We start from the raw sequence: 26,533 nt of genomic DNA, 5'->3' as shown, positions 1-26,533 counted from the left end.
CAGCCAAAACTTTCGACAGCACGTATGTATGTACTTGACAAGCCCCTGTGATCGACTAAGGAAGAGGCTGCCTAGCCTTGTGCTCTACGAACCATGGCGACCATGACAGAGACGATGACCCAAACAATCAAGAAGAATCGTCTTCCAGCGGCCAAACTCGCCAAACTCGCACCAGAAAATGAAAGATATATGCGAGCATGCGCCGACGTCGCCAACGCCCTCGTCGAAGACCACGAGAAGTCACAGCAAGCAGGAGCAGTACGGAAGGATATCAATCTCAACTCACTCCGAGGACAAGTCGCAAAGAAGCACTTCCTATCCCGCCAACCACCCTTGACAGATATCATCGCAGCGGTGCCGGAGCAGTACAAGAAGTACATCTTGCCAAAGCTCATAGCGAAGCCAATCAGGAGTGCCAGTGGAATAGCTGTGGTGGCTGTCATGTGCAAACCTCATCGATGCCCACACATCGCATATACCGGCAATATCTGTGTCTACTGCCCTGGAGGACCAGACAGCGATTTCGAGTACAGCACACAGTCATATACTGGCTATGAGCCCACGAGCATGCGAGCGATAAGAGCGAGGTATGATCCTTTCGAGCAGGCGAGAGGAAGGGTGGATCAGATACGGAATCTGGGCCACAGTGTGGACAAGGTGGAGTATATCATCATGGGCGGTACGTTCATGTCGTTGGCCCCGAAGTATCGGGAAGAGTTCATCAGTCAGCTGCATAATGCTCTGTCAGGATATCAGACTAGCAACGTGGATGAGGCTGTCATGGCCGGCGAGCAGAGCACGACGAAGTGCGTTGGTATCACAATTGAGACGAGACCGGATTACTGTCTTCCGCCACATCTGACGGATATGCTACGGTATGGTTGTACGCGACTGGAGATTGGTGTACAGTCGCTATATGAGGACGTTGCAAGAGACACGAACAGAGGCCATACTGTAAAGGCTGTCTGCGAGACTTTCGCTATGGCCAAGGACGCAGGATTCAAGGTCGTCTCACACATGATGCCGGATCTGCCCAATGTCGGCCTCGAACGAGACCTCTTTCAGTTCCAGGAGTATTTTGAAAATCCGGCTTTCAGGACAGATGGCTTGAAGCTTTACCCAACTCTTGTCATCCGAGGGACTGGCCTCTACGAGCTGTGGCGAACGGGTCGGTACAAGAACTACACACCCAACGTCCTTGTTGACCTTGTCGCCCGTATCTTGGCCCTCATACCGCCATGGACACGTATCTACCGTGTCCAGCGTGATATTCCTATGCCACTCGTCACCTCTGGTGTGGAAAACGGCAATCTGCGCGAGCTTGCGCTGGCTCGCATGAAGGACTTTGGCACTACATGTCGTGACGTTCGTACCCGCGAAGTCGGCATCAACGAAGTCAAGCACAAGATCCGGCCGAATCAGGTTGAGCTCGTGCGACGAGACTATGTTGCTAATGGAGGCTGGGAAACATTCCTTGCGTATGAGGACCCGAAGCAAGATATTCTTATCGCTCTGCTGCGCCTGCGGAAGTGTACGGAGAAGTACACATATCGTGAAGAGCTCACTGGACAGCCCACCAGTCTTGTTCGCGAATTACATGTATATGGCTCAGCCGTACCGATTCACGAGCGTGTGAAAGGCAAGAGCCAGCATCAAGGCTATGGTACATTGCTGATGGAAGAAGCTGAGCGCATTGCCCGCAACGAGCACGGCTCGACGAAGATCGCTGTCATTTCTGGTGTCGGTGTCCGCGGGTACTACAAGCGACTCGGGTACTGGCTTGATGGTCCATATATGTCGAAGATACTCGGTGAGGAAGATGAAGACAGTGACGATGATTAAAGCCTCAGCCCATGAGGTACGAATTCACACTCTGCAGAGTGGCCCGACTAGGCGCGGCATCCGGCATGGAAACCATGATCCAGCTCAGACGCTGCTTGATCAGTGCTTTGTTCAGCACGCGCACTTCCTCGAAGCCTTGGGAAGGTAGATCGAGCTTGCCGGAATCATCACACAGCCGGCATATCATGGCGAGAGCCACGCCGACTGCGAGATCCTTGCCTGTTGCGCAGGTCACGAGAATATTTCCACCCTCCTTTAGCAGTTTTGGCAGGACCTCTAGCTTCGCCAACTGCGGTCTGACTTGACGGCTACCATTCTTGCCCGTATCGCAGGCAAGATGGATGTACCGCGTGCCCAGCATATCGGCAAGACTAGAATTTGCAGTTGTACCGCATTGCACGACAATGTCGTAATCCTTCGAGTTCTCCTCGACAGCAGCATTATTCGCTATCCAGATATTGGTGGTGGGCCGTACTAACACTGGCTTGCGCGAAGCGACCTTCATGCGGCTCGCTACCATCGCCCTGATGATGGACGGCATATCTTCCTCCGGCTTGTGTAAGAGCTCACTGCCCCACATCCAGTACGTCTGGGCGTCGAGGCCACACGCCCAGGTCTCGCTATCATCTGCTGCACCCTGGACGTAGCCTGATGAGTGATGCATTGCTTGACTAGAGGCACTGGAGGCTGTGCACAAGACGATATTGTGATGGGTGTCGGTGACCTCGAGGGGAGTGAAGGTGGGCTCGTCCTCTGGAGTGATCCAAATAGATTGCATTGGCTTGGACAGCAGCTTGCGCAGGCCCTCACAATCGATCTTCAGACTACTGAGATCCTGCACGAAGCCTGGCAGTCTTGCTTCGATCTGTGCATGCTCTGATGACGAGACGAAACTGGATGGTGTACGAAGGTCATGATAAGTAGGGAGCTCAGGAAAGAGGTAGCGATTGAGAGTCGCGATCCAGATCGGGACCGTCTTCGATAATGCATCAGGCATGCTTTTGCCTCGCCGAGTCGAGTCCACGATCATACATCTAGACCATAGACTCAGCAAATACAGACATGACCACAGTACAATATCGACGTACCCTCCATGCTTCGCAACAACATCAATAACCTGTAAATTGAGCCGCCGTAGACTAAAGCCCCACTGTCCATGATGTCCATCTGTAGACTTGAAGTACGCAGATCCAGCTTTGAGATGACGCGGTACATACCAGCTCCCACATCGTTCATTCGCGATTACTGGGAGCTGGGTCACTGCTGCCATCCGCCCTACGAAATCTGCATCTTGTCTGATTGACCGTAGACGGTTGTGTATGGATAGATTCGTCCGTTTGAGCTCGCCTAGGGTTTCTGTAATACTTGTTGATGCTGAGGAGAATATGACGTCTGATTCTCGGAGTGGTTCGTTGGAGCCCATAATCGTGCTCAATATTGCTGTCGACCACGAAATAGCCTTGAATGTTTGACTTCAGTTTTGGTGGCGTGGCTGACTCAGCGCGTTGTGCATAATTCGGACTTTTTGGACGCCACAGCCACGAAGTTACAAACTTGATCATCGAAAAGTTATGGCTGTCACGCTTGGCAAGAGGAAAAGATATGTGGAGAGTCGGGAAGATGAGGCTGAGGTTGACTTGGATGCTGAAGCTCGAGCGCTCTTCCAACGAGCGTTTGAAGCAAAATTCAACGCCCTTGAAAAGCCAGTCGTGATCAGCCAACCGGAAGTGGAAGAAGATGATAGCGAAGAACTTGACGGAGAAAGCGAAGGGTCAGACTGGGGTGGACTTTCAGATGGTGGGGACGTAGCTGTTCAAGTGATCGATCATGGTATTAGCAGTGGGCCTGCGAATGAGATGACGAGGGACGAACTCCGAGCATTTATGGTCGGTGTATTTACTACATGGTGTGCTACCATCGCTAACAAGCGACAGTCATCGAAGCCGCCGAGCGCAGCAAAGGTAGTCAAATCGAGTAAGCTGCCAGCAAATCCGAAAACAGCAGACAACGACGACGATGAAGGAGAGGCGGGCAATCTCAAGCACGACTTAGCACTACAGCGACTGCTCAAAGAATCACATCTACTGGACGCATCTACATTTTCAGGACCATCAGCAGCACCAGAAGGCAAAAGTCGACTCAAAGCTCTGGACCTCCGGCTGAAAGATCTGGGTGCCAAGAAAGATGCATCCGAGCAAGTCAAGATGCCACTTTCACACCGAAGAGGCATCGTTGCAAAGGCCACCTCGCGCGAAGCCTCTCGGAGGAAGAATGCTACCGAGAATGGCATTATTCTTGAGAAGGCAAAAAGTACTTTCAAAGCGCCGGCAAAACGGGAGCGAGCAGTGGCTGTGCCTTCTGTTGGTAAGTTTCGAGGCGGGACCTTAAAGCTCAGCGAGAGAGACGTGAAGTCCATTGAAGGGCCGAAGAAGCGGGCGGGAGGCAAAGGGCGAAGGCGGTGATCAAGCAAAGTCCATGGTTGGTCAGATGTGCGTATGTGTTGGCAGAGAGGCATGAGCCGATGTGGCACCATACACTCGAGGGAGACCTATAGCTTGTGCTGGACAAGGATGATCGCCGTGCAGGGTTCCTTAGTACCTCGCCCCGCTGCAACACGAGTCGTACACATGGCTTGCTGGCAGCGTGCGGTGTTCTACTTGTTGGATGAGAGATGCATCAATATTGTCCTACGCGGCTAATGGCTTGCGGAGATGCCATCATGCCAATACCAGTGGCTGATCATGAGTTCTAGCGCCGACGACGTGGCTCTTGCGGTAGGCATGAGGCTTGAATTGCCGTAGCAGGCTTCAGGTGACGTTCTCAACCTTGTTGTGCGGAGGTCAGGGAAGCGGCTGGGGCTGCGTGAGCTGCTAGATCTGTTGCTCTGTTCCGAGGGCATTGCGTTCTTCAGGCGTTTCACCCGTACGAAACAGGTCGGGATCGGCAGGTTGGTCTTTCTGCGTGCCGCATTGCTTCTGCTCTCCACTCGAGTCGAAGGGGCTCAGCGATACATGTTGGTCGACATACACTTCGGCTCGGTAGTCATCGGCTCGTATCCATGGTCTTCCAGCAAAGTAGATTGCCGGCCATGTTCAAGGCAAAGAGAATTGACCAGCCCCGGCTTCTAATCGCTGAACCAACGAACGAGCACTAAATTGTTTAATGAAGAATGACATTATCCTACTATTGTTCGCGGACACAAATCCTACATGCATCGACGACACCGTCAAAGCTATGTCCGAGCATGAATATGCGGCTTCAGCCTATCTGCCACTGCGTAGCCCAACAAACTATTTGAAGCAGTTTCATGATAGCCTTAACGGCTCTACGGATCTGCGCGGGCCGGCCATGACTCCAGGTGGTTGATTCTATTCGAGTACTTCTCAGCTGAAAAGCGTACTTCTGAAGCAGACTATGTGCATTGATCGGGGAGCACAACGAGCAATGTTCTGCGAGTCGAGGATGAAGCGGACGAATGGCGGTATCTGCACAAGGGGACTGGCATATAGCCTCTACTGTAGTGATTTTCGGGTTTTGCGCCAAAGTACTTTGTCTGCAAGCTCGTGAGATCTGTGCATTGCTAGAGTAATGATGAGCAGCTGAGCTATAGAAAAGCTCGTGACAGAGTACAATAAGTGCATGTTGAGAATGATCGCCTATGCCAGCGATAGCTAGTCTGCGCGACTCATGGGCAGCTGCGGCACCGCCATCAGCTAGGATCGACTTGGGAAGTCAAAAAGAGACTTCACCTAGAAGCACATAGCATTACACATGAATGTCGTCTTATTTAGCATGATGTCCAAGCGTAAAATCGCCGAAAGATCGTCAAGCGTGGTCAACGGCTGATCATCAAACACGCGATGCTTGCGCGAGATGCCGTCTGGTCTGGCTTTCGCAGGTATTCTTGGCAGATGTTTCAGATTGACTGGGTTGTCGATCAAACAGGCACGAACATGCAGGTACAATGCATTTTATCACGGCTTCATCACGGTCGTGATTGCTATTTCCCCGCTCGAGAACGTAGACGAGTGCTCGCACGCTGGGTATATGCCGCATTTTATAGGGGCATGGTCAAGTGGCGGGAGATTGCGGTCGCGGCAAAAGTTGACTGCTATACAAGTGATCTGAGACACTTCCATTAAGCGATGGCGATAGGCTTGGTTGAACTCACGCAAGCGATGCGACTCGTGTTTGATCGAGCGTGGAGATGGCGAACATTGCCGTGATCGAATCGCTAGCGTACAGACGTGCGATAGTCGAGCGCAATGGCATCGTGGCGATCCTCAGGCCAGAAGCACGCCCTCGATGGCTGGAGGGTCTTCCCAGTTGCACATCGGGCAGCATGTCTTTCTGGGAAAGGTGCGCCTTGCAAGACAGACGGAAGCCAGCCGGCGGTCTGTCAAGCGGGTGCTGACTCTTACAAATTGGCGTTACAGCCGGTAAGAAATTGTGGTGGAGATTCGCGAGAGCACAGCGAGCGACGCGCCGGTCTTTGGAATTGAGATTGAGCGTGGTGAGCGCGGCGACGAGGACGATTCGACCTGCGATCTCGGGCGCAATGGGATGTGCTCAAGACGTCGGCGCTTGCAGGCCCTCGTAGCCTCGCAAGTCGGTGTTGGCCCTGGCGAGGCCACGCGCTCAGACTCGACTCCACTTCTGCTTCATCTTCCCGATGCCGGTTAGCGCCTGTACTACTTAGATGGGCCTAGTGCGGTTTGAGAGCGGCCGTGCGCTGCTGTTCCAGCAGTTCCAAGGTTTCGAAACTCCTCTCTCTCCCAGTACATGTTTCACCTCTGTCCTCCCTCCTCACCACCTCACATTCACCTCTATCAACGTCTTTGCAGGCCTCTACAACGAGCCGGTCTCGTCCTAGATCCGCTTCTTTGCTCTTCATATCTGACACGGTTGCTGTCGCTCGTTTAATTCACTCAAGCACGCCAATCCCCCATTCTCTCCCATCCGCGACAAACTATTGCTGCGTCTCGAGTACGATACTGGCTGTCGTACCAAGCCCGCATAGTCTCTCACCGCACTCTCCGTCTTGTCACAGATTAGAGGCAGGGCCTCAGCTCTACCCACCCGACGCGCAGAGCTCCCTTCGGCCGCGACGCCTGTCCGCATCTTATCATGTATCCGAACAACCAACATCCGTCTATGCCACCGCCGCAGCAACGAAGCGTGGTCCCAGAGACCTTTCTCCTCGACCACGATGCGCAGCAGAGCTTGCCAGCAGACTCTGTGGTCGCTCTCCAACAAGTAGATAACCGTACGTATCGACACATGGGCTGCGTGTAAACAAACACTAAGCGCGATCCTGCTCACCATTTGCTGACACCATTGATGCAGTCAAGTATTTCCTCATATCAGCACCGGTAGACTGGAGCCAGGATCAATATATTAGACGGTTCCTGCTGCCCACTGGAGAATACGTCTCCTGCGTTTTATGGTGCGTCTGCATTGCATGCGGTTGGAAGCCGAGCTACATATCCGCTGCACATACTAATCGACATACAGGAACAATCTCTTCCATATCTCCGGCACTGACATTGTGAGATGTCTTGCTTTCCGCTTCCAGGCATTCGGCCGTCCGGTCAAGAACTCGAAAAAGTTCGAGGAGGGCATATTCTCAGACTTGCGCAACTTGAAGTCCGGTACCGATGCTTCACTTGAGGAGCCAAAGAGCGCGTTCCTGGACTTCATGTACAAGAACAACTGTATTCGTACACAGAAGAAGCAGAAAGTATTTTACTGGTACAGCGTGCCGCACGACCGGCTCTTCCTGGATGCGCTCGAACGAGACCTGAAGAGGGAGAAGATGGGACAAGAGCCAACCACGGTGGCTGTCAGCGAGCCTGCTCTGTCTTTCGAGTTCGACTCTTCGCAGTCGCTGTTCGAGCAGCTCACCAAGGCTCAGCAAAGCAACCAATCTACCTTCAACGCCCAACCTTCATCTATGCCACCATCACACTCGGCATCGCCTGTCCTTCGACCGGCCGATTCAATGCCACCACCTTCGATGCTCCCACAGCAACATGCCTCTGGACTACCGCCGCCACCACCAACCTCAATACCAATGCCACAACACAGTATGGCACCAGCAATGCATAACGAGCCCATGACACAGATGCCAACATACTCTCAGATGGCAATGCCCCCGATGCCTTCGCAGATACAAAAGACTCGTGAGCATTCGATAGGCCCAGTCTTCGATCGCAACGGTGTGCCCTTGTCACAAGTGGCAAATAGGCACAGCTCGATGCCCGCGTATATGGAATACTCACCAGCGCCGTCTTTCGTTTCCTCACATTTCGAGGACTACAGCCAACGCGGCTTGTCGTTCGAGCCCCTCACGCCACCGCAACACTCCATGGGTATGCTACATGAGCCCGCTTACGTCGGCAACGAAGATACTGGCCTGTACACCGCGATTCCTGATCTGGGCATGCAACAGCCTTTTAACCCACTTATGTCTGGACCTCAGGGCATGGCCGGAGCTCACTACCCATCTATGGCTCGCAGCTACCAGCCTCAGCAAGCCTACTCCATCCTCGAAGGCTCACCGACGTATAAGCAGCGTCGACGAAGACCCTCGCTCACACAGGGTGGCATGGCGCCTGTCAGCGTCACATCAGCTGGCATGGTATCTGCCCATGCTGTACACAGGCCGAGCGATCTGAGGCGCTCTATGTCAAGCTCTGTCGTGCCGCAAGCCATTCCCGAAGGTCACGAAGTCGTTTCTTACGACGATTCGCCTGCTAGCATGCATACATCGCACCACCCCAATGCTATCCACGGCGAGCACAAGGAGCTCATGAACCTGTCGCGGCATAGCACGCCACAGCAGGCAATGGAGGGTGCTTACCCTGGCGACCACACTACTCCGTCGCACGCACATTCCCACATGCCCATGTCGATGCACGCGGAGGATTTTGCCAGCTTCAATGGAAGCCCGAGCCAGATGTATCCTCATGGTCCTATGCAACTTCAACACCACGCTGTACAACGCACTGCCAATGGTGTCTACCGCCGAGCTCGTAGTGCGACGGTCAGCGAGATGGCACCATACCCACAGAAGTCGCATTCGTGCCCGATCCCGATGTGCGGTCGTCTCTTCAAGAGATTAGAGCATCTAAAGCGCCACGTACGCACCCATACACAAGAGCGACCTTACATTTGCAATTTGTGCAACAAGGCCTTTTCGCGGTCGGACAACCTCGCGCAGCACAAGCGCACGCATGAGACGAGTGCTGATGGGACCGCGCCTTCGGAAGAGGAGATGGATTTTGAGGAGATGGCCGGCGATGACGCCGAAGCTGAAGACGCCGCTGTCACCTCAGCATCTGCTTACGAGTCTATCACCATGACGACTGGTGCCGAAATGCCTACTCACGTCGCCATGCGTAGCTTGACTCACGACGATATGGGTCCGCCACAGATGCTGCATACTGGCCACTACCAATAGTCATAGCCGCGACGAAGCCAAAAAAGCGACCGACCAATACCCTTTCCATTTCTTGTTCAACATCAATAGATTCGACAGTAATTTCCTCACAAACCAGTGCTCTTCTTCACGCCGACGGACGAGAGATCGGATGGATCGCAGCCCGCACCCATCCTTATGATTGTATGATTGGGGCTCGCATTTCCCTCTGTTCTGGTTCATGCGAAGAGTCACAGTCCTGCAGTGGACAGATGCGCAGACTTGAGCACAAATGAAAGGCTTAGCGATAGCGATAGCGATAGCGGGGAGTCGGTGCAGTATGTAGTCTTAGCAATGCATACATGATATCACTCATAATTTGTCGCTTCTCATTCAGATATTGAATCACTCCCCGACAAGTTAGACGAACATGGGAGAAGCACAATTTGCCTGCGATCGACGATGTGATTTCCACACACAGGAGACGCCGGACTGGGCCAAGAGTTCTGCAATCATCTCGGAGAGGATCTGTACGTATTCCGTCTTCGCTACGTTGTTCTGGCTTTTAATGACAATGTCAACCATAGCATCTATGCTCTGCTGTTCAGATGGCCAAGCGTAACGTCTGGCATATCGTCGTGGATGTATGCTCGCTCCTCAAGCAAGCGTCTTCTCCTTCAGCTCGATACCATACTCCTTCTGCAGCTTCACTCGAATAGGCTCAGCAAGCTCGTGAGTCACGGGCGCTAGTACACCACGGTCCTTGATCTCGCCATTCAGCACCATCTGCACCGCGACTGCACAAGGCACACCGACCAGCTTAGCCATGGCGCTGTACTTGCCACTACCCTCGGGCTCACCATACTCCGCCAAGGTCGATGTCCGCATCTCGCGCTTGCCATCCGCCCACTCGATCTCGAATTTGTGCTGAAGCAGAACAAAGTCGCGCTCGCCTTTCTCGTACTGCATCTTCTTCTCGAGTGTGGCGCAGAGGCAGTCGAGTGCCGTACCACGAGGCTCGATCTTCTCATCGCTGAAGAGACCAATCCAGCGAAGACCGGCGAGGATACGATCCTTCTCTTCGTTATTGGCGAACTCGGTCTTCGAGCTCACAGCCCAGACGAGATCCTTCTCGGTGCTGGAGCTGGATCCGATGATCTTTGCAAAGGCTTCTTGCCATGTCGTTGCTGTTTTGAGGTATTCTTGTGGCTCCTCGCTCAGAAGACCCAGATCACGGAGTTTCTGGACAAAGGCAGGATTGCCTTGGTAGCGCAGTGTGCCGCGAACGAGGTTGCGGGCTTCGGGGATGCTGTAGCGTGCTCGGAAGGGTGTGCTGTCTCTGTTTGGGTATGCTTCGGTGGCGTAGCCAGGGTAGATCAGGTAGGGTTTGGCGGTGCTCATGAGCTTCTCGCCAGGGGTCGTCTCGACTTTGTCATCTTTGTAGTAGACACCGGTATTGCGGGCAGCCAGAAGGACACCGCGAGGCGACCAGGAGAACTTGTAGCCGAGAGGGTTGTCTGAGTTCTCTGGTGCGGGGAGACCGCCACAGTACGACCAGAACCCGAGAACACGTCCACCCTGCTCATGTACTTCGTGGATGGTCTTGACAGCGTAGAGATGATCAAGACCTGGATCCAGACCGATCTCGTTGAAGACTGTGATTCCTGCGTCCTTCGCCTCCCGGTCGAGTGCCATCATGGCGTCCGAAACGTAGGAAGTAGTGACGCAGTGCTTCTTCGTCTTGATAGCAGCCTTGATGACTTGGGCATGGAAGGTATAAGGAATGAGCGAAATGACAAGACCGACTTTGCCGACTTCTCGCTCCAGAGCTGCATCGTCCGAGACATCCAGGGAGATAGCATTGGCATATCGAAGACCGTCGCACAGCTTCTTGGCACTCTCCAGAGTTCGGCAAGCAACTGTGACATAGATGCCGGCCTTGTCCAGTTCAACAGCAGTCGGTCGTGTGACGAAGCCTGCACCAAGCAGCAATACTGACCTAAAAGTTCATTAACATTCATAGTTGTTGAGATCAAGAGTTCATTCGAATGTTGACCTACTTGGAGGTGCCCATGGAGGGCAGCATAGAATCCATATTTGCGTTTTGATTGTCTGGTATCGAATGAGATTACTGTTGTTGTCTTGCAATTGAAGAAATTGAAGGTTATAAGTGATTTTAATGTTGTTTGACGAGCATTACTGCACCGATGACGGAGTTGTGGAGGAATTCGTGTTCAGGCAGCAAGGCACCAACAATTTCTCTGCTTGCACACGTTGCTTAATGAGCTGCAACATAATTTCTGATATGCTACCACCAGCATCAGCTTGATCATCGATTGAAGGCATCAGAGAACACAGACATCATGTCAGCAGTCGACATGTTCTGGGCTGCTCCGCCAGTCGCCAGGTACGCAGTCGCCTCTCACCTATGTATCCGCACAGTAGTGGCGGCAAGTAACAGCTTCTGATACTGATGCAGAAACCTTACTTTAGAACCATCACAGCTGCAGCAGTCCTCCTCTCCGTACCAACATGGATGGGTCTGATAAGCCCCTACTACTCCGTCTTCGTCCGAGATCGGATATTCACCCTCACGAGAATACCTGAGATCTGGCGACTCGTCACCCCATTCATCCTCACGGGACCCAAATTCGGCCTACTCATGGACCCGTACTTCCTGTACACGTACGGAAGCCAGCTGGAAACAGAAGCAGCGCGGTTCACTCAGCCCGGCGACTTCTTCATGTACCTCGTCTTCGTGGCGGTAATAATACTGGTAAGCCTTTCACCAAGAGAAAACACCCCCGGCCCTATCTCTTTCCCCCGTCACCCTCCCTCACCCTAGCATGTCCTGCACGAACCTCGAAATATCTGCCCGGCCAGCCCAAAACTAGCTGTGAACGGTTCCTGAATAGAGGAAGAGAACCCCTCGTACTGCGCGAAGCTCGTCATTCGCAAAACATAAGAGAGCCTAGCGGAGTGCGAGCACGGTGGGATGCCGAATTGAGAAAGCTGTCTACCTTGAAATTCTGTGGTGCGACGGTGGTTTCTGGACCCTACATTTCTTTCTGCACAACATCCACATTTCGCCACTTGCAACGGTTACTACGCAATACCATGTTACGCCTCTATGACGATGGCATTTACTAACACAAACCCCCCAGCTCCTCGGCGGCATCTACCTCCAAGGCGTCTTCCTCCTCTCCCCCCTCACCCTAGCTCTAGCCTACACCTACGCGCAAGAAAACCCCAACCGCCAACTAAGCTACTTCATCGTCACCTTCTCCAGCAAATGGCTGCCCTACGCCATGCTAGCCATGACCTTCGTCACCGCCTCGCCGCAGGAAGCCCTGCTCCAAGCCACGGGCCTCGTGGCCGCACATGCCTATGACTTCGTCACGAAGATCTGGCCGCAGTATGGGGGTGGGAGGCAGTTCCTCACTACCCCGGTGGTGGTGAAGGGGTGGTTTGCGAAGCTGGGGGGGACGGCGCAGGCGAGAGGTGCGGGGACGGCTTTCGCGGCGAGGTCTGGCGGGACGGGGCCGGGGGCGAATGTGCCGCCGGCACAGACGGGGAGTGGTGGGGGTTGGGCGAGTGGGTTTAGTGGTGGTGGGAATACTGCGTGGGGTGGCCGGAGTTCGGGGAGACGTCTCGGTAGCGACTAGACTTGTCATTGTCTTGAGATAGTAGCAGTACAGTGCACGACTTGACAGCTACATTGTTGTATCACATCACGAACTTTCACTCTCAACGCCGCCACATTTCCATGTTCTTGAATGAATTCACCATAGCGGCGTCTGCCCGACGCAAAAGGCACGTGCTCGATGTTGTGAGGTAGATCGTGTCACATTTTGCGTACCGGATACAATGGAGAAGTTTTGAACAGCCACTAGGATCTGTAAGATATCCTGATACAAGAAAGTCGCTTGAACGCCAACAACAATTCGATAAGTCCACTTAATGAGCATGTCCATTCATTCTGGGCTTCACATTCTCGTCATCATCATCGCTCATCAGACCCTCCAGCTCGAATTCCTGCGCGTCGTGCGCTTGCCTATCCATGGCGTTGGGCACTCGAGCATGGCCGTTCACTGGTCTCGAGGACTCCTCGTCGTCGCTGGGCTTAGCCCCTATTGTTGTCTTGCCGCCTGAGGACTGCGCGCTGTAGAGGTGGAGGAGCATGAGGACGACTATCAAGGTAGTCAGCAAGGCAAGATACGATTAGTATGGGTTGGCGCTGTGGACTTACATAGAAACAGGAGGAAGCTGATGCTGTATAGGATCAGGATGTAGGACACGTGTGTCACGCCTGCATCGGAAAGCATCTGCATTTGCTCCTCTGTGGCGCCCATGAAGAGGAAGCCGCTGGCGTAGAGGAGGAAAGGCGGAAGATACTGGAAGCTGTTGATCTCCGAGTCGATGTCGTCTGGTCTCTCCGGTGCTACTTTGTCTCGCAGCACGAATGCGATCTCGATCAGGCGAGTGATGCCGGCAGACATCAGGGTGTAGCCGAAGACACCATGCACTTTCGTGGATAGCATGAGAGACTGAGGATGCGCGCTCATGGCCCAGCCGGTCATGAAGATGACGATAGCTGGGATGAGGTTGCGTTTCGGTCTGCCGGCACGATCTCGTGAGAGCCAGATGCCGACGAGGCCGGCTGCCCACCAGATGATGCCCATGCTTGTGTGCTGCAGATCGTTGTGGACCCATGGTCCTCCCCATCGATGTTCGGTGAACGTGTTCACGCAACCCCAGAGTGCGATGATAAGACTGTCCCAAAATTCTTGACTCCTGCCCGTCCGTGCCAACCACGCTTGTCCGCAGAGAAGCAATATGGTGAGCACAATCCCATAAGCGATAAAAGCCGAACCCATAATAAAATGCGCCAGACACTGTCCCAAATGATCACCCTGACAAAACCCCTGCGTCGCAATCCCCCCAAGCAACATCTGCACCCATGCCGCCACAGGAATGATCCCACCCAAGATAGCATGGCCTTTAACCTGCCACTTCCTCACCCTCCCCAAAAACCCCCTCTCCAGATGCAAGCGCAGATAAGCTCCCAACACCACCTGCGCAATCAACAAAAACATCAACCAATTCGCAAAAGCACTATGCGCATTCTTCGAGAACTGGCGTCCCTTATGCAGATGTCCGAGAAAGTAACCCGCGAGCGCGATGATCGAGGCTAGAGTTTGGGTGGGGACGTGCCAGCGATTGCGGACGAGGCCTAGGACCATGCCGGTTGGGAAGAGGATGCCCCAGGCGAGACATTGGAGGAGGATGTGGGACCAGAGGATGGAGTCGATGGGGTCGGCGGAGATGGCGAGGCCTTCTTCTAGGTGGGAGTGGTCGCCGTGGGCGGAGGTGTGGGTGGCAAGGAGGAGGATAATGGGGAGGGGGAGGAGGGGTCTGGTGCGGAAGGTGGCCATCTTTGAACGATAGTTAGGTATCGTTTCGTGTACGGTGTCAGGTAGGATGGCAAATGCGTGCAGTAGCAGGAGGTAAGACACTTGCACGTGCTTCGGAAGCTCGGAAGTGGGGATTGCCGAATCCGGGGTGAACAGAAGTGGAAGGGACGCGTGAGGTGAGTTAAACGCGAAACAGCACGACTTCATTGCTCACGACGACATCTGATTGAGTTCAACACAAGATCGGTCTAGCAATGTCGAGGCGACTGTACGGAGTAGCATACACACATCTACCGGCAACATGACGACACAGGGAGAGAATGCTACTGCACCTTCACAGCCAACCTCAGACAGCATCCCCCCATCTTCAGAGGCACCAGCACCAAGTTCACCTTCACCTGTCAAGACCTCACAACCAGAGACCTCAACCCCAGCACCAACAAACCCCCGCCTGACAGCTCTAGCAACCAAGAAAGCCACTCTCGAACAAACCCTCGCCGACCTCCAAGCCCAACGCTCCGCAATAGTCGCTCAAACCACACTCCCCTCAGGTCTAGCAATGCCCGCAGACTGGAACGAAGAACAGCGGACCAAACAGGCTCTCAGTGGCGCGAACAGTATCATCAAGGAGCATATTGCTCTTCTGCACAAGTACAATGAAATGAAGGATATCGGGCAAGGACTCATGGGTCTGATTGCCGAGCAGAGGGGTGTGAGGGTCAGTGAGGTGATGGAGGATTTCGATATGGGGCGGAAGGATTAATTGGGTGCTACGAGAAGACTTCCTAATTAACGATTCCGCGGCATGATCGTGAACACGATCGAGCGAGTTGTGGCCCTCGGGGAGATTCTGCCTCCTATCGCCCATAACTCACATGACCGTACGAGTCATGAATAAGCGAGCTGCCTGGAGACGTGTTCTCAAACCACCGTATAGCATCGTGGGAGGTAAGCCTAGAAGCTTAGACTCGCGATCCTCGCATACGCATGCTGACATGTCCTGTCCGGTCAAGTCTGCCTGCTTCCAAGAAGCCGCCACCACGACCGAGAGAGAAATGGTTCCATGGCCGAAGTGCAGCCCGACTTCTCTGGCCGGGGACACGCTGTAGAGAGAGTGAGGTACCGTCACTGCCACTGGATGTTGAGCTGGCAGTGAGGCACATAGCGACTCAGCATACCCTGTTCGCTGAAGACAAAATCATCGTTACCCACGCTCCTCAACTCAAACAGCCCACTCGTCCCTATCATCCTTATCCGTCACAAACGGCAAATCCACCATCCTAACAGCCAACTCATCACAAAGCACACACCCCCCCGCCACCAACCCATCCAACTCCCTAACCATCCCCTCCCTCTTCCTCCCCAAAGCAACCCCCCTCCCAATCTCCCTCTGCAACTCCCTCACCCTCTTCTGCCTCCCTACCGCAATCCTCGCCAACACCATCTCCCCAAGACAATCCGCATGAAAAGAGTGCTGGCACGGAAACACGAAGAACTGCCTCATCAAGAGCGGTAACCGACACTTCCAGCACCGTTCCCCTGGTTCCACGATCGCATACCGTGTATCCAAAGCTTGAATATCGTCCTTGATATGCGCGGCCGTAGAAGCACTCTCATCCATCTCCCGCTTCAACCCCTCAATTTGCCGGGAATACTCCTCCAACGCCGCGCAAATCTCCTCTTTGAAATCATCAATGACGACGAAGTCCGGGAAGAAGGGGATGAGGTCCTCGATATGCAATAAATCGCAACGTTTCAGGAACTCGATTGCCGCTTTGATGCCTTTTGCTTGTCCAATCACTTTCTTGGCGACTTTGAGCCAGAGTTTCTTGCGCAGGGCTTCGTCGTTGCCCGGGCGATCGGCCACGGTGGCGGCGAGGTCGACGTGGTTGTGTTTTAGGGCGAGGTCGACGGCGGAGGCGTATTGTTGCATTGTGCAGTAGACGTGGACGGCGCTCTGGACGCGCTGATGGGCTATACACAGCCGAAGAGCGAAGTCGGCGTCGTAGTTTTGTTCGTGGGATTGGGATTGCGTTTCTAGGTAGGATAGTAGTGCTGTTTCGTCCTTTGAGCGATGCGAGGCGTAGAGGGAGAGGAGGGTGTTGTGGACGGCGGGTTCGGTGGAGTGGGCGTGGTTGATGCAGAAGAGGAGGTAGCGGATTGCTTGGTTTTGACTCAAGGACACGCTGTCGCCGAGGACTTTGTTGTAGTTTAGTAGAGCTGGGATGAGCTTTTTGGCGTCCAGGTTTGGTTGGCGCATGAGGACTTCGGTTAGTTCGACGGCGACGTGGGCCATGAGGACTGTGCTATATTTGTAGAACATTTCGGCGGAGGTTTGTTTCTTGAGGACGTTCATGGCTTCTTGCCAGCGTTCGCGTTGAACCCAGTAGGAGAGCACGTAGTTGTAGTCGTCGATTACGTTGGCGTAGAAGAGGAGTTCTTCCTCTCTGCCGTGCGCGCTTATGATTTCGTAGACTGTCTTTGCATCCAAGTCTGCTTTGTTGCGGGCACAGAAGTCTTGGAATTCCTTGCGCATGGCTGGAAGCTGCTTTTGTGTCTCGGCGGCTGAGGCGGTTGTCCTTCCACCATCGGCATTTGTGGTGAGCTCTGCTTTCGTGCTGATTGTATCGTCTAGCTGATTGAGCTTGGCCATAAACAACTCTATAAGCCACGCAGCGACCATTGTTCGTTGCATGACAGCTTTCTTCGACAAATTCGAGAGCTTGACCAGTAGATACTTTCTCAGCGCATCGTGCTCGCCCTTGTCAATGAAGCTGAGAGCGACGTCCTCGAACGCTTTAGTGCTCTTGCCTAGCACCACAGCTGCTTCCCCATACTGACCAGAGCTGATCAGATGATCGCCAGTCATTGATGCAACCGCATCCTTTTGATCAGTAGTCTTGGCATAGCGCTGAGCAGCCTCATATCGGCCCTGCTTGAGCATGATGCGCCAGACATCGCGAGCTTCGTCGGTGACTACGACCTCGAAGATCTCGTTGGCTGTGAAAAGCCAATATGTGTTCTTCTGGTGATCGGCGAAGAGGCCAAGGCTGCCTGTACCTGGCTCAAGGACTTGTTGGTTATACACTACTGATTCGTCCAACCTGTTCACACCAGTAATCCGTCCTTCGACCAAAGCCAGGATGTGGAACTGCGTGAGGATGGCAGAAGCGATCGGTGGCTGCTGAGTCCTGGGTCGACCACCAGATGTCTGCAGCGGCGGTAGTTTCGACTGAGGCAACAGCTTAGATTCTCGGAAAATCTGTCTGCCTAACACAGCGGGGTCAGGAGCTGAAGTCAGAAGCTCGCCACTGAGGATGCCTTGCGCAGATAGCCACGCGAACGCTCTTTGAGCGTCCTCGCTATCGACTGCTGATGCCGAAGCTTCAGGGGAGTCTGGCGACACGGCCAGACTTGCAGGCACTGCCACACCAGTCCTGTCCACTTCATGAACAGCAGGCGTCTCGCTCTCGAAGAGCTTCGCATAGACACTACCACTGCCCTCTGATCCTTGCCTTCCAGTCCGTCCAGCGAAATGCAGAAGCTTGTGTGCTGTAGCTATCATGACTCGTCTCGTCTCCGGCCTGGTCGAAAGCACATCGGCGTATATACCGATCACCGCGCCATCCTGAGGATTGTATAGATTCCGCACATACTTCTCCTGCCGTCTGTAAAACTCGCTCGTAGGCTCGATGAACGTCTCGTATATGTTGCCGTCGGCAGCTCCAACCAGTATCTCCCTTGTCGAAGCTGTAGGTTGTGAAGGACTCCATGCTATGCTCTCGACCTGCACTCCCTTCAGTCCTGCTAATGCTTTCGGCTGCCGCGACTGGGTATGCAGGTAGAAGTTCTCGCCGAGAGTCGTGCTGATGATCAGGTGTGATGCTGAGGGATCAAGGAAGAGTCTCCGTATAAGGCCAATCTCGGCAGGTCGTTTGGGAAGGTCTATATCATCGATGTCCTCGGGATTGTCCAAGTCGAATCGAAGTATGCGACCGGTCGACAAGGCGAGGACAAGGACATTGTTGGCTACCTGGGCTGCAACAAAGTCCGCTGATATTGGGAATTGCAGCTGCACCTTCTGCACGTCGAAGATGGGGATTTGGCCGTCATCGTTTCCGCCGGCAGCATAACCACTTGCCGGATCAAGTGACATTGTTATCGCATCGCTGCGGTGATCGTGAGAACCACTTGAGACGCTTCTCGCCGAGGTTCCAGCGTGACATGCAGCGAGGAGCTTGGGCCACCAGGCATCAGATGAGGCTCAAAAAGTTTCACGATGCACACGCAAGAAACATGATCGATCGGTGGCACTCTTCGAAAGAAAAGAAGACTTCGGTGCTGAGATGGCCACCAGGCAGGATACCGCTGGCCCTCAAGCAACCTTGCGCACCATCACCTATCGGCTGTCCACAGCCTCACCGAAATCATTGCCTCAAGTTGCAGCGCAAGTTGCAGGTCTTCTATGGAGCTGCAAAGAACTTCTGTCTTCGTCCAGTACCGCAAAGCAAGGCTCGGCGGCAGCCACTACCGTGCACCGCTTCAGGACCTATCTGTCAACTCTACTCCAAGATAGGACCATCGAAGGACGATGGGCAGCAGTCGTCCTGGTCAAAGCCACGATCGAAGCTGGAGGACTGGAGGTGCTAAGCAAAAGCAATGGCTGGGTCAAGAACCTGCTTGGTATCCTCAAGCGACCAGATCCTCCCACTACTCGGATACTGGCTACCATTAACTTGATACGCATTTTCATGTTGACATGGGATCACTCAAATCTGGTGCGCGAGACAACGACACCAGCTCTGCCCGGCTTCGTGGCAACATGCCTTAGCAATGCCAATCATCAGCGCTGCTCTTCAGCTGAATTGCATACTACTCTCGAGGCTTTCGCGACTTTGCTACCACGACATCCGACCATTTTCCGGACGAACGAGACACAAATCCGAGCGCTACTGACGCGAATATTATCATCTGGCTCGATAAATGTCTCCGAAAGCCACTACTCGGCCGAACACCAAGATGTGGCTCGGCGTGTGCTAGTCCTGCTCCATCATTGCTCGCCCAAGCAAGGTGCAGGGGCCAAGTGGGATGAGACATTGAAAGCCACAATCACTGCCACTCATGCAACCTGCGATCGAGTGTTCAGATCTGTGGTGGAGAACTGGCAGTCTAGTAGTGGCGTACAGCCCTCAGTGAACGCGAATGTACTTCTACAAGGCGAGGCGCAGATGGAAGTTGATGATGCTGCTGGGTTACATGGCTGGACAGGCATCTTTGCTGGTAGTGAGCGACTGATATCGCTGCTCGGCATTCTCGAGGCAGATATGGAGACAGAAACTTCTGGCGTAGTAACGGTCCGTGTTGGAGCCGTGCTCGATCTGGTGTCACGAATCCTCAATCTGCGGATACCATCCGCAAAGCATGGCTCGGCAACACTGAATCATCAGGTATCGAAAGATGAAAGAGATGCGCTGTATGTCAACCTACCGAGCGTCCATGTTGCTGCAATTGCCTTAGTACAGAGCTTACTGCAGCGCTTTGGCAAAGCAGCGACGTCCACAGTACAGACCCTACTTGGTGAGGTCACGTGGCTATTTGCTACAGAGTCGACAGAGCTCGATGTCCGCACCGGCATCTACAGTGTGACTTCAAACATCCTCGAGCTACAAGGTTCCAGCCTCACGAAGGACGATGTAATAGACATCGAGAGCATCATCAAGAAATGCTGCGAGGACCTGCTACCCATCGGTCAGCATGGCTCGACACAGATATTGATGGTCAATGCGGGTGACATCGGCACACAGCAGGCGAATACAGCGTCCAGCCACGCAACAAGGCATGCCAAATTAGATGTTGCAGCAAAAGCTCTGCTTCGAAATTGCTTCGCGAAGCTCTACCCACCACATATCCCTGGTCGACTTCGAACACTCATGGAGAGGACAGCTGTGCTGACACAGGACAAAGAGGCCTTGGTTTCGTGCGTACTCAATCCTGCGGTGAGCAGTAATCGATCCAAGGTTCAGCCTAGTCTGCTTCCTTTGCTGGCTCAACAGCACGCGAATGCTGCTGAGGTGGAAGCAATTCTGCGCCCTCGTATGCCTGTCGTACGCACTGGACGGAAGCAAGCAGACGAGGACGAGCTCGAGGAGGATAAGTACGAAGCCGACGATCATGCAGAAGAAGATGTCACGGTGATTGATGACAACGCAGAAGCAGACGCTCAAGGTGGCGCTGATCAGCAAGCTATTGAGCCTACAGCTGACCTGCTAGCTGCTCTTGTCCAGCAAGATGCTGCGGCGGATAGTGAAGATTTGTACTCGGTCTCACCACAAATCATCGCCAAGACACGTCAGGAAGAGGCTGTTGTACTGGGAATCACATCCGAGAAGCGAAGAGCAGAAGAATTTCCAACAGAAACCGGAGCGCAGAAGCGTGCGAAGACTAATGCCGTCGAGGAAGGATCACCGGGACACGGCGAGGTGCAGGCCACAACGATATCAGAGCACCCGCCTAGCAGCTTCGTGACCGCACCTGAGCCGTCGCAGCAGGTGGTAGCTGAAACAAAGACTGTCTCTTCGACCGCAGTCACCAATACTGTCGACATGGGTAGTGATGACAGTGACTTCGAGATGCCTCCTTTGACCATGGAGCAGGATACTGAGGATGAGGACGATGAGGGCGAGGAGTAGCTGGGGATTCGTAGACAGGGCTGTTTGTATCAAGAATTCATGTAGCGCAATAACCTGCAAGCTAGTCGTGGCACCATTCGTCGGCAGTGAGGTGAAACGAAATGACTTCCCGCACAGACCAACTTGTCGCGCTTGAAACGCGTTGATCCTTCGAATGTCGCGGTCGCATATACGGTCGCTTTAATTCACAGATCTCGCGCACTCGTCCAAAGCACATTAAACATTCACCATCGCTCACTCACATACCATCCACATCACCGCCGCAATGTACACACTCCGCGCCGCCCGCGCCGTCCCAACAGCGACCCGCACCTTCTCGACAACAACCCCTCGAGCTCTCGCCAAGATGCAACTCATAGGACGTCTGGCAGATACTCCCGAGGCCGTGCCCACATCGACAGGACGAGAACTGATCAAGTACTCACTCGGTGTGCAAGGTGGACCAAGAGACGAGAATGGCAATCGGGCTGTGAGCTGGTTCAAGGTGGCTAGTTTCGCAGAGGGAGCGCAAAGAGATCTGCTTTTGAGTCTGCCTAAGGGGTGAGTAGTGTCACGCAACTGGCGCGACGAAGGATATCTGGAGGTCATTACGGATCGTGAGACGGAGCTGATGCGCGTGGCTTTACAGAACACAAATGTACGTCGAGGCTGAGGCGAAGATGGACAAATACCAGACTCAAGACGGAAGCGAAAGGACGGCGCTGAACTTGCTACAACGTGCGTACAGGATTCCAATCACGTCTAGTGTCCACGACCGTGTGGTCCCTCTAACATGCTACAGGCAACTTCGAAGCCCTCTCACGACCGCAGAACCGTGCTAACGAGTCAACGACCGGTGCCGAGTCCAATACCAATGCTGCTGAGGAGCCCTTGAGTGGTATCGGCGCATCTTGAAAGTATCGGAAGCAGTCTGTGTAATTCTACATTGTCTCGTACAGTGCGCGAATAGTGTATAGGCTCGTGTGAAGCCCTCGGGAGTTAGGACTGCCTGGACTTGGATTTGATGATGATGGAATGATACCTGGTTCACTCTACTCTGTATAGCGAATATACTGTACGTCTTACTCTCCACTCACAGCTCAAAGTAGCTTCCGGATAGGAAGCAGCATTTGCAGTGCTTGATCCTGTGTCATATGACGGAGGCGAGTACACATGAAGACTACCTGCGCACCACTCGGCTATGGTCTGGAAAGCAACGCTCAGCTTACAATCTGCACTCTGTAGATCCACGTAGGTACGGTAACATCTCACGATTAAGACTAGACTTGGCGGATCGCCGGCTCAGCGGCAGATCTCATATGAGGTATTTACTGGCTTGCATTGCATCGACAGTCTAAAGCTGAACGCCGCTTGACATGATTACAAATGGGAGCTGGGTGTCAGGCGTGCCGTCGTCGGTCGTCGAAGTAGTTCGGATGTGATCAGACGGTAGTAGGCACGACATCGAATGTTCGAAGAGACATCCAGGAATGCGGTCCGCTGCGTTCATGCGATAGTGGAACCTGGACAAAGCATATCGGTTACACTTGACCCGTCCCGCGGTCAAGCATCGCAAGAACTGCGCCATTGGCGGGCAGACGGCGGGTCAGAGGAGATTTTCTGTCGGCTGCGGTTAGTGGAGATGGAGCTTGAGTCTCGTGGAGTCGTGCATATGGCAAGTCTACTCGGCATCGTCGGTGTGAGCAGATTTCGGTGGACACTACTTCGCTGTCAACTGGCATGCACAATAATATGGGCAGATGAGCCTCGAATATGCGGTGTACGAGTCGCGATACCGCCACCTGATGCACGTGGTGAGCATTGCTCGTCGAAAGGACTCTCTTGGCAAGGGTTTGCCAGCAGGAGCACTTTCAATTTCTTCGGCGTCGGTGAACCAGCTTGTTTCCTCCTGTCCTGACACACGCAATGTCATTACTGCAACAAGCGTTCGCGGCACTTGGCAATTTCTTTCCTACACCATGCTACCACTACATCAGGGAGACTTCCCGACTCCGTACTTGTATCCGCTGACCGCAACCATTCCTTTTTGACATTACTCTGAAGAGGCTAGCCTAGCCAGAATGGACAGCACCATAGAAATAAATCGCGCTTGAGGGGTCTCTGTCGCTCTGCCGAGACCGCGCTTTTCGTCAGCAATATTCACGCGACCTTTGAGAGAACGAAATCCTGCTTGCTGCGCGTGCTGCATTGAAACGTGCTCTTCCTTCGACGATATGTTTCTTCCACTGCACGAGTGAGCCTGAGGCAAAGCGTTTTTGAGCCTTACCAAACCGCTCTGCCGGAAGTGTCTCGTCGGCACTGCTTCGTCATCCAGCCGGCTTTCCAACCTCACTGCCGTTCTACAGAACAACCCGCCTCGCTGGGCCTTGGCTCGCTCGCCACTCGTGATACGCAAACGAGTGTGGCTGAATACCCAATATCACATCACTCGCATCCGTTCTCTGACGAACTCTCTTATCATTCCAACCCAGGCAACAGCATACATCTCGTGGATATAATACACAATTCGACATAACCGCGGCGACCGTCACTGCGGCTGTCGTCGCCAAGCACGACACCAGCAGCTTAGATTTGCCTATACATATTGAATATTCAGTCGAACACCATCAGCATGGCTGTCGAGGCTGTCTCACAGCACTCGCCCGAGGTCAGCTCGGGCGCATCCTCCGAAAATGTCAGCACCAACGGCCACATCAAACCATCCTCAACCCACGACTCCCACGATATGATCCCCAACGGCGAATCACGACCAGTACGACCAGCGCCCATGCAAAAGAAGTCCACGCTCTCGAGATTAAGCAGGATGTTCTCACAGAAGGATGCCAACGCCGAGACTCGAGATCTGCCTAAGCAGGTGAACGTGCCAGAGACTGCAGTCGAAGAGGCGGAGGATGTGGACACAGGTGAAAAACGACCCGCGGTACCTTCGAGACAATCGTCAAAAGCAGGTCTACCTCCCGGCGCAGTGACCCGGACCGGCTCCGACTCGAAGAAGGAGAAGGAGAAGGAGAAGAGCCATGACCAGGCAGCTCCGGGACCAAAGCGATTTTGGGTTGACGACGACGGCGACCATCACCACACTCTGAAAAGCGCGAAGAGACAGGAGAAGCTTACGGACATGGTGCGAGACTTCTTGGGCGGCAAGAAGAAGGAACACCACGACGATCCTCAGCAACTCTCATTGATGTCGTCGTGGGTGGATCAGATTAAGAATGAACGGAATAAGTACGCGGGTGAGAAGACAGGAGGCCCAAATGCATCCGCTTCGTTAGTGCAGAAGTATGGTAAATGCCAGGAAATTGTTGGACGGGGCGCATTTGGTATCGTGCGGATAGCACACAAGGCCGACCCAAAGGATGCGAAACACGAGCAATTATACGCTGTCAAGGAGTTCCGGAGAAGACCTCAAGAAGACGCCAAGAAGTACAGCAAGCGACTGAACTCGGAATTCTGCATCTCTTCGTCATTACGGCATCCGAATGTTATTCACACTCTGGACTTGCTAGAAGATGCCAAAGGCGACTACTGCGAAGTGATGGAGTTCTGTGGTGGTGGCGATCTGTACTCTCTCGTTCTCGCTGCCGGCAAGCTCGAAGTGGTTGAAGCCGACTGCTACTTTCTTCAACTCATGCGTGGCGTGGAGTACATTCACGAAATGGGGGTGGCGCATCGCGATCTCAAACCCGAGAACCTCCTTCTCACCACCCACGGCGCTCTCAAGTTGGCCGACTTTGGCAACGGCGAGTGCTTCCGCATGGCGTGGGAGACGGAGCCGCACATGACGCAGGGTCTTTGTGGTAGCGCACCATACATTGCGCCTGAGGAGTACACCGACAAGGAGTTTGACCCACGGGCAGTGGACGTGTGGGCGTGTGGCGTGATATACATGGCTATGCGAACTGGCAGGCATTTGTGGCGTGTGGCGAAGAAGGATGAGGACGAATTCTACGAAAACTACATTCGTGGACGGAAAAGTGAAGAGGGCTATGCGCCGATTGAGACGTTGCATAGGGTGAGTTGTGGCGAACAAGATTTTGCAGAGATACGATACTGACAATCTTGACTAGGCACGTTGCAGAAACGTCATATACAGCATACTCGATCCAAATGCCGGCCGACGCATAAGTGCCCACCAAGTCCTAAATTCAGAATGGGGCAAGGGCATCAAAACCTGCAAGGCTGGCGAAGAGGGTCTGTAACACTCTCCGCCGGGCACAGAGTTGGCTTGTCATTCGTTACACCATCGAGACTTCGGCCCCATCTACCACTTTGATGGTAGCCATCTATCTTTCAGCACATACGGCACGACAGCATGGATTCATCTTCGAAAGCGACTGCCATGGCAGCGCACATTTGGGTTAAGGGCATTTTGGATGAAATGAGCGTTCTAGCGAGCACGGGCACGAGCATGGCATGCAGACAGATTTAAAGCACGCATTTGACGAATGACGGCCGAGACTCACGCTCGGAGGCACGTATGCCAAACGTGTGGCATGAAGTGTGCTCATTGGGCAACTGTACTTAGAATGAATAGTTCGGCTAGCATTCGATGCCTCCTCACAAGTTCTATAAGGACATCTTCAGAACCGGTTCTGCCACACATTTGATGTTTGGACTTGCGACTGACTCCCGCTAGTGATCGATGCTGTACTCGCGATGTCGCTATACCACCAAAGTGACGGTCATCAAACGAAGCCTGATCGTCAACTTGATCACGTGCATGACTCAGCCTCCGACCAGCAAGCGATCGGCATGCTCAGCCTCTTCCTTCCACAATCGCGTCGCGGGAACCTCAGCCTTGTGATGGCTTCCGTCACAAAGCAAAAGCAACCTCCCATGTGACGACTGGCTTGCAAGGGAATGGCGCAGGCAGCGAATAACGCATCTTCGAATAATCCTCCAGAGGCACATCTGGTCATGCTTGACCGGGTAGACAACTAAGCCCTGCGATCGGCCTCCATGTCGCTGCGCATGTTGGAGTCCAGTCTAGCCAACACACTTGTGCATATCACGCCAGATAACAGATAAGAACGCTAAGTGAGTAGCATGACCACACCTTTGTGTAACAACTCTTTCCCAATTTCACTGCAAGACGAACACCGCGATTCAAGCTAGCCCTTGGGCACCAACACATTTACCTCATTCCTTGAGCTCGCTACAACACTTCA

At 53.5% G+C, this 26,533-nt stretch overlaps 12 protein-coding genes across 12 annotated transcripts; 8 read left to right on the top strand and 4 right to left on the bottom strand.

Annotated features, from left to right (window-relative positions):
* Nucleotides 1-93: 93 nt before the first annotated feature.
* On the top strand, nt 94-1,842 carry ELP3 (Elongator subunit; the record flags this gene model as incomplete). The annotated part of the gene is made up of 2 exons (XM_064839145.1): nt 94-587; nt 648-1,842. The coding sequence occupies 2 exons, from the start codon at nt 94-96 to the stop codon at nt 1,840-1,842; spliced, it is 1,689 nt and encodes a 562-aa protein (XP_064693393.1).
* Nucleotides 1,843-1,846: 4 nt separating this feature from the next.
* Nucleotides 1,847-3,078, bottom strand: RIT1 (tRNA A64-2'-O-ribosylphosphate transferase; the record flags this gene model as incomplete). Its single annotated transcript, XM_064839144.1, has 3 exons — nt 1,847-2,876; nt 2,931-3,009; nt 3,060-3,078. 3 exons carry the CDS (start codon nt 3,076-3,078, stop codon nt 1,847-1,849), a joined length of 1,128 nt encoding a protein of 375 aa, XP_064693392.1.
* A 335-nt stretch (nt 3,079-3,413) lies between these two features.
* On the top strand, nt 3,414-4,304 carry FAF1 (pre-rRNA processing and 40S ribosomal subunit assembly; the record flags this gene model as incomplete). Its single annotated transcript, XM_064839143.1, has 2 exons — nt 3,414-3,728; nt 3,777-4,304. The coding sequence occupies 2 exons, from the start codon at nt 3,414-3,416 to the stop codon at nt 4,302-4,304; spliced, it is 843 nt and encodes a 280-aa protein (XP_064693391.1).
* Nucleotides 4,305-6,969: 2,665 nt separating this feature from the next.
* On the top strand, nt 6,970-9,304 carry MST12 (Transcription factor mst12; the record flags this gene model as incomplete). Its single annotated transcript, XM_064839142.1, has 3 exons — nt 6,970-7,108; nt 7,189-7,288; nt 7,357-9,304. The coding sequence occupies 3 exons, from the start codon at nt 6,970-6,972 to the stop codon at nt 9,302-9,304; spliced, it is 2,187 nt and encodes a 728-aa protein (XP_064693390.1).
* A 615-nt stretch (nt 9,305-9,919) lies between these two features.
* Nucleotides 9,920-11,357, bottom strand: LYS9 (saccharopine dehydrogenase (NADP+, L-glutamate-forming); the record flags this gene model as incomplete). Its single annotated transcript, XM_064839141.1, has 2 exons — nt 9,920-11,261; nt 11,323-11,357. 2 exons carry the CDS (start codon nt 11,355-11,357, stop codon nt 9,920-9,922), a joined length of 1,377 nt encoding a protein of 458 aa, XP_064693389.1.
* Nucleotides 11,358-11,625: 268 nt separating this feature from the next.
* Nucleotides 11,626-12,927, top strand: LTS14_006444 (uncharacterized protein; the record flags this gene model as incomplete). The annotated part of the gene is made up of 3 exons (XM_064839140.1): nt 11,626-11,669; nt 11,756-12,038; nt 12,427-12,927. 3 exons carry the CDS (start codon nt 11,626-11,628, stop codon nt 12,925-12,927), a joined length of 828 nt encoding a protein of 275 aa, XP_064693388.1.
* Nucleotides 12,928-13,219: 292 nt separating this feature from the next.
* On the bottom strand, nt 13,220-14,697 carry LTS14_006443 (uncharacterized protein; the record flags this gene model as incomplete). The annotated part of the gene is made up of 2 exons (XM_064839139.1): nt 13,220-13,452; nt 13,512-14,697. 2 exons carry the CDS (start codon nt 14,695-14,697, stop codon nt 13,220-13,222), a joined length of 1,419 nt encoding a protein of 472 aa, XP_064693387.1.
* Nucleotides 14,698-14,977: 280 nt separating this feature from the next.
* Nucleotides 14,978-15,439, top strand: LTS14_006442 (uncharacterized protein; the record flags this gene model as incomplete). Its single annotated transcript, XM_064839138.1, has 1 exon — nt 14,978-15,439. The coding sequence occupies one exon, from the start codon at nt 14,978-14,980 to the stop codon at nt 15,437-15,439; it is 462 nt and encodes a 153-aa protein (XP_064693386.1).
* A 459-nt stretch (nt 15,440-15,898) lies between these two features.
* PEP3 (tethering complex subunit) lies at nt 15,899-18,832 on the bottom strand (the record flags this gene model as incomplete). Its single annotated transcript, XM_064839137.1, has 1 exon — nt 15,899-18,832. One exon carries the CDS (start codon nt 18,830-18,832, stop codon nt 15,899-15,901), a length of 2,934 nt encoding a protein of 977 aa, XP_064693385.1.
* Nucleotides 18,833-19,022: 190 nt separating this feature from the next.
* On the top strand, nt 19,023-21,365 carry LTS14_006440 (uncharacterized protein; the record flags this gene model as incomplete). Its single annotated transcript, XM_064839136.1, has 1 exon — nt 19,023-21,365. The coding sequence occupies one exon, from the start codon at nt 19,023-19,025 to the stop codon at nt 21,363-21,365; it is 2,343 nt and encodes a 780-aa protein (XP_064693384.1).
* A 265-nt stretch (nt 21,366-21,630) lies between these two features.
* Nucleotides 21,631-22,259, top strand: RIM1 (ssDNA-binding protein, mitochondrial; the record flags this gene model as incomplete). The annotated part of the gene is made up of 3 exons (XM_064839135.1): nt 21,631-21,905; nt 21,994-22,082; nt 22,147-22,259. The coding sequence occupies 3 exons, from the start codon at nt 21,631-21,633 to the stop codon at nt 22,257-22,259; spliced, it is 477 nt and encodes a 158-aa protein (XP_064693383.1).
* Nucleotides 22,260-23,976: 1,717 nt separating this feature from the next.
* SAT4 (serine/threonine-protein kinase HAL4/sat4) lies at nt 23,977-25,564 on the top strand (the record flags this gene model as incomplete). Its single annotated transcript, XM_064839134.1, has 2 exons — nt 23,977-25,377; nt 25,433-25,564. The coding sequence occupies 2 exons, from the start codon at nt 23,977-23,979 to the stop codon at nt 25,562-25,564; spliced, it is 1,533 nt and encodes a 510-aa protein (XP_064693382.1).
* Nucleotides 25,565-26,533: the final 969 nt, after the last annotated feature.

This window comes from Recurvomyces mirabilis (genome assembly GCF_035927965.1).
Source record: "Recurvomyces mirabilis strain CCFEE 5264 chromosome Unknown scaffold_16, whole genome shotgun sequence".
Classification (NCBI taxonomy): Eukaryota; Fungi; Ascomycota; class Dothideomycetes; order Mycosphaerellales; family Teratosphaeriaceae; genus Recurvomyces; species Recurvomyces mirabilis.
This window is presented reverse-complemented; position numbering and strand designations above follow the sequence as displayed.